Source organism: Nicotiana sylvestris, chromosome 5, assembly GCF_000393655.2.
Source record: "Nicotiana sylvestris chromosome 5, ASM39365v2, whole genome shotgun sequence".
NCBI classification, from domain to species: domain Eukaryota; kingdom Viridiplantae; phylum Streptophyta; class Magnoliopsida; order Solanales; family Solanaceae; genus Nicotiana; species Nicotiana sylvestris.
This window is the reverse complement of record NC_091061.1, coordinates 104108913-104114824: the sequence shown is the minus strand read 5'-3', so window position 1 is coordinate 104114824 and position 5912 is coordinate 104108913. Positions and strand designations below refer to the sequence as shown.

The 5912-nt window shown below is 43.0% G+C and overlaps 1 protein-coding gene across 1 annotated transcript; it reads right to left on the bottom strand.

Moving 5' to 3' along the window:
* Positions 1-2889: 2889 nt before the first annotated feature.
* LOC138869074 (uncharacterized) lies at positions 2890-3324 on the bottom strand. Its single transcript, XM_070146664.1, has one exon. The coding sequence runs from the start codon at positions 3322-3324 to the stop codon at positions 2890-2892; it is 435 nt and encodes a 144-aa protein (XP_070002765.1).
* Between the last annotated feature and the right edge of the window lie 2588 nt (positions 3325-5912).

Sequence of the window (5912 nt, the reverse complement as noted above, 5' to 3'; positions counted from 1 at the left end):
ACGACCTCTAACATAGGTTGGCACTTAGGCTCTTACGCGTTGGGTTGACATGACCTCTAATCATTCCTGAGGCTCTTTTAATCTAGCCCTTAGGCTTTTACGCGTTGGGTTGGAACAACTTCTAATCGGCCTTGAGGTTCTTTTAAGCTGGCCCTTAGGCTCTTATGCATTAGGTTGGTACGACCTCTAATATAGGCTGGCGCTTTGGCTCTTACACGTTGGGTCGACATGACCTCTAATCGGCCCTGAGGCTCTCTTAAGCTAGCCCTTAGGCTCTTACGTGTTGAAGTTTTTATGTTCATCCGACTGTTCGACGGTTTGATAAGAACCTCGATTTTTAGCCGTTATGTAATGATAAATTAGCACCTCGGGAGGTTTCGCTCGATGGCTAAATTGTCACGAAGCCTTTTTATTGTCTGGAGCTGACATGATCGAAGCTCTTTTGCTTATGCCGAGGGTCGCCTGATTAACCGATTCTTTTCGAAGTATTTTCGAAGTAATTGAAAGCCTGTGATTTTATAGCGACGGACGGGCATCCCTGAGTCACGTTAGTTTGGTCGGAGCCTTATGACCGTAGTCATTATGTTTGGCCGAAGCCTTTTAGTCCCCAAGTGAGGTAGCCTCGGCATTTATATCAAGGGTATGCCTTTTTAGGGGTCTTACAAGTTCGAGTATATAGCTTGACTTTAAAATCCAGATTATGCCCTTTGTAAGGTCTTATAAATTTGAACATGCCTTACTTATGGTCTTACAGATTTTTGGTTACTTGGCGTAAGTATAATTCATGCCTTGCTTGAGGTCTTACAAATTTGGTATTGCCTTGAGGAGGTCTTATGAGCTCGAGGTTGCCTTATGGAGGACTTACATTGTTGATAATGCCTCATGGAGACATTTTCTATCATTACCACATGGAGGGCTTTCGGGCTCGAGGTTGCCCGCTTGGGGTCTTATGGCCTCACGTTTTTGATAGCTCGATGGGGTGACAGTCGACAACAGTCCCCGAGACATCAAAAGTTTTTGGCTCTGGAGCCGTTCCTTATAAACTTGATTTTGCCTCATTGATGGATTATGAGTTCAAAATTTCTGGCTCGGAGGTCTTATGGCTTCGAATATTTGGTGTCAGTTTCCGAGTGTTCAGGAAATTTCTGGCCCTGGGGCCATTTCTTTTGAAAATAGCAAACTTCTTTGAAACGCAAAATGTTTTGATGGAAAAAATATTCCTTGATTACTTGGCATAAGTGTACACAGTTTTACGTCGAGGGTTCGATTATTGTATGCGGATACGGTTCATTCGACCGTTTGGCCCGACACATTATCTTCCTACCGAGACCCTCTTTGGATTTTTATGATCTCTCCGATGAGGCGATCTCCCGGGGGGATGCCCCCTAGTATTCAAGGGTGGTTGGAGAGAAGCCTAGAATACTTGTTGAGTCCTCCTTGGGTAGCATATAGATGTAGCCTCGTTAAAAACCTCTCCGGTAAAACCCTTTTTGGGATAAAATTTGATCGAAGGAAAAGAGTGCAATGCATGCTTAAAACCCAAGGTCTTTGAGTCAGAGGATGTTTTGGCGTCTTCCATCGGACACCTTAGTAGTAATAGCGTTTGAGCATTGATATGTTCCAATTGCTTGGAAGATGTTCGCCTTCCATGGTACCGAGCATGTACGACCCTTTGCCGATAACTCCGAGGACACGGTACGGTACTTCCCAACTCGGGCCTAGCTTCCCTTCATTAGGGTTTTGAGTGTTTAGGGTGACTATCTTTAGGACTAAGTCCCCGACTCCGAAATATCGGAGGTTTGTTCTCATGTTATTGTACCTTTTGATTCTTTGTTTTTGGGCGGCCATTCAGACCAGTGAAGCTTCTCACTTTTCATCTAATAGTTCGAGGGCTGCAATCATGGACTCGTTATTTGAGCTCTTGGTGGTATGTCAAAATCTGGCGCTTGGCTCTCCAACCTCGACCCGTATTAAAACCTTGGAGACATATACCAGAGAGAAAGGCGTCTCTCTCGTGCTCAATTTTGGAGTTGTTCGATATGCCCATAGCACCTTGGGTAACATTTCTCTCCATTTTCCTTTCGCATTTTCTAACTTCTTTTTCAAGTTTTGAATGATGGTCTTGTTTGTGGATTCGGCCTGACTGTTTGCATATGGGTGGTAGGGTGTTGATAGGATCCTTTTGATTTTATGATCCTCGAGGAACTTTGTTACTTTGCTTCTGATGAACTGCTTCCCGTTATCACATGTTATCTCAGAAGGAATCCCGAGTCGACACATGCTATGGTCCCAGATGAAGTTAATGACTTCTTTTTCTCTTATCTTCTCGAAGGCCTGCGATTCCACCCATTTTGAGAAGTAGTCAGTCATAAATAAAATAAATCTAGCTTTACCTGGTATCGTTGGTAGAGGTACGACGATGTCCATCCCCCACTTCATGAACGACCATGGTGACAAGACTGAATGTAGCTGTTCACCAGGTTGATGGATCATTGGTGCAAATCTCTGAAATTTGTCGCATTTTCGGATGAATTCTTTGGTGTCCTTCTCCATGCTGTACCAATAGTAGCCCGCTCTGATTAGCTTTCGAACTAAGGAATCAGCACCAGTGTGATTTCCGCAAGTTCCCTCGTGGATTTCTCAGAGCACATAATCTGTGTCCCCCGGTCCCAGGCATACTGCTAGGGGCCCATCAAAGGTTCTTCTATAGAGAGTTCCATCTTTGTCGAGTGAGAATCGGGCTGCTTTGGTTCGCAGGGCCGTTGACTCTTTTGGGTCTGCGTGTAGCTTCCCACTTTCCAAATAAACGATATATTTATTTATCCAATCACATGTTAGGCTAGTGGAGTTGATCTCGGCATGGTCTTCCTCGATCACTAATTTGGATAGCTAAACAACAGCCCCGGGGAGTATGTTGTCCTGCTCGGCAGATGATCCCATGTTTGCTAGGGCATCAGCCTCGCTATTCAGCTCTCGAGGTATGTGGACCAGAGTCCATTCTTTGAAGCAGTGCAATGTTACTTGAATTTTGTCTAAGTATCTTTGCATCATGTCTTCTCGAACCTCGAAGTTCCCATTTACCTGATTTACCACCAGAAGGGAATCACATTTTGCTTCGATGACCTCCGCTCCTAGGCCTTTGGCCAATTCCAGATCTGCAATCATAACCTCATACTCGGCTTCGTTGTTAGTCAACCTTGCAGTTTTTATAGATTGCCTAATCATGTCACCCGTAGGTGGCTTTAGAACTGTGCCAAGTCCGGACCCTTTCATGTTCGAGGCGCCATTAGTGAACAAGGTCCATACCCCCGAAGATGTGCCCATTTTTAGTAGAAGTTATTTCTCTACCTTGGGCACGAGGGCGGGCGTAAAGTTGGCCACAAAATCTACTAGAATTTGGGACTTGATAGCCGTTCAGGGTTGATACTCGATATCGTACCCCCCGAGTTTGATTGCATATTTGGCCAGTCTGCCCGATAATTCGGGATTATGTAATATGCTTCGAAGAGGATATGTCATTAAAACACAAATACAGTGGGATTAGACATAAGGCTTTAATTTTCGAGATGCACTTATCAATGCAAGAGCTAATTTTTCTAGGTGTGGATACCTGGTTTCAGCATCTCCCAGGGTCCGACTTACATAATAAATAGAGAATTGTATACATTGTTCTTCTCGAACCAGCACACCACTTACCGCTACCTCGGATACGGCCAGGTACAAATACAACATTTTATCCTCATTTGGTGTGTGGAGTAAAGGTGGGCTTGTCAGATATCGCTTCAATTCCTCTAAGGCACGTTGGCATTACGGAGTCCATTCGAAGCTGTTTTTCTTTTTGAGTAAGGAGAGGAAATGATGACTCCTGTTTGATGAACTCGATATGAATTGGCCCAATGCTGTTATCTGCCCGGTCAGCCGTTGCATGGCCTTCACATCGTTTACCACTATGATTTCTTTGGTGGCTTTGATTTTGTCGGGGTTGATCTCAATCCCCCTGTTTGACACCATGAAGACTAAGAATTTGCCCGAACCCACTCCGAAGACACATTTCTCGGGATTGAGTTTCATGTTGTAGCTTCTGAGGATGTCAAATGTCTCCTGCAAATGAGTCAAATGGTCCTCTCCGCGCAGGGACTCAACTAGCATATCATCAATGTAAACTTCCATGGATTTGCGTATTTGAAGTTCGAACATCTTATTAACTAGGTGTTGGTACGTGGCTCCCACATTCTTTAGCCCGAAGGGCATCACATTGTAACAGTACGTACCGTACTTCATGATAAATGAAGTCTTCTCCCTATCCTCGGGGTTCATCTAAATTTGATTATACCCTGAGTAGGCATCGAGAAATGTGAGAATCTCGTGGCTGGCTATGGCATCAATTAAGCGGTCAATGTTGTGCAGTGGGAATGAATCTTTGAGGCACGCTCTATTTATGTCTTTATAATCTACGCACATTCTTAACTTATTCCCCTTTTTGGGAACTACCACCACATTGGCCAACCATTCGGGATATTTTACCTCCGTAATAGACCCTATTTTGAGGAGTTTTGTTACCTCATCCCTGATGAACGCCTGTTTTACCTCGGACTGAGGGCTCCTTTTTTGCTTCATCGGTCTGAACCTGGGGTAGACACTTAGTTGATGGGTGGTTATTTCTGGTGGGATCCCTATCTTATCTAAATGGGATCAAGCAAAGAAATCGATGTTATTGATAAGAAATTGAATGAATTTTTTCCTGAGTTCGGGGTTTAATCCTGTTCCTAGGTATACCTTCCGATCTGGGAGATGCTCGATCAAAACGGCATGCTCCAGTTCTTCAATTGTTGATTTGGTTGCATTTGATTCTTCGGGGGCAACGAAGGTTCGGGGAGCGAGGAAGTCTTCTTCATCGTCCTCAAGGGTCTGTTTGCCCTCCGGCTCCTCCGAGGTGAAGGGTATGGAAGTTGGTGCCTCCCTGTGAACCGCGAACATCTCCTTCGCTGCATGTTGTTCCCTATATACTGTTTTTATACCGTCTTTTATTGGGAACTTCATCATCTGATGAAGAGTTGACGGTACTTCCCTTATGTCGTGTATCCATGGCCTTCCAAGCAATGCATTGTACCTTATGTCACCTACAGAATATCATAATGATCACAAAATCGGGCTCTCCAATTTTAACCGTGTACAAGTTGACTTTTGAGATTGAGTTAGACCCAAGATTTATTTCTTTATCATGTCGTTGCAGCAATAGATAAGCGTCTGTACTAACTTGTGACTCTAGCAGTTGAGAACCTTCATTGTCAATCAATAGATTGAAAGTTCGAGTCACGTTGGAGGGTTAAGTAGAAACACTATTGATCAAAGGAGGGGTGGAAAAAAAAAGAATTGCATTTACAAAGAAATTCAAGTTTATTTTACATGATCTTAATTATCTACAACAAAAGCTATATATCCACCACCAGCTACATTATTAGGTTAATTGTTTTTCTTTTCTTTTCTCAAAATTCCTCTCCTATATCTCCTCTCTTTTGCAGAGTATTTCATAGGGATCAAATACATCAATTTTATGTCTGTTACTATGAAGCAGTGATTAAATGAACGCATGGAAGAAACCACTGGAATTGAATCAAGAAAGAATAATTTAAAGATCAAATTAAGAAGAGGCGGTGCAGTGGAAGAAGAAGAGTATGCTCTTTCTTTATCTAATCCGTAACATTTGGTTTTTGTATTCTAGTGGATGTTATACATTGCGTTGCGGTCATGCGCAGGCTATGGTCAAGACATCCACTACTTATAGCCCGTTTGGCTAAGCTTCTAAAATTAGCTTATTTTGATAAGAGCTTTTCTCAAAAGTACTTTTTAAAAAAGTGCTTTTGGTAAGAAGTAGTTTGTGTTTGGCTAATTAATTTAAAAAGCACTTTTGA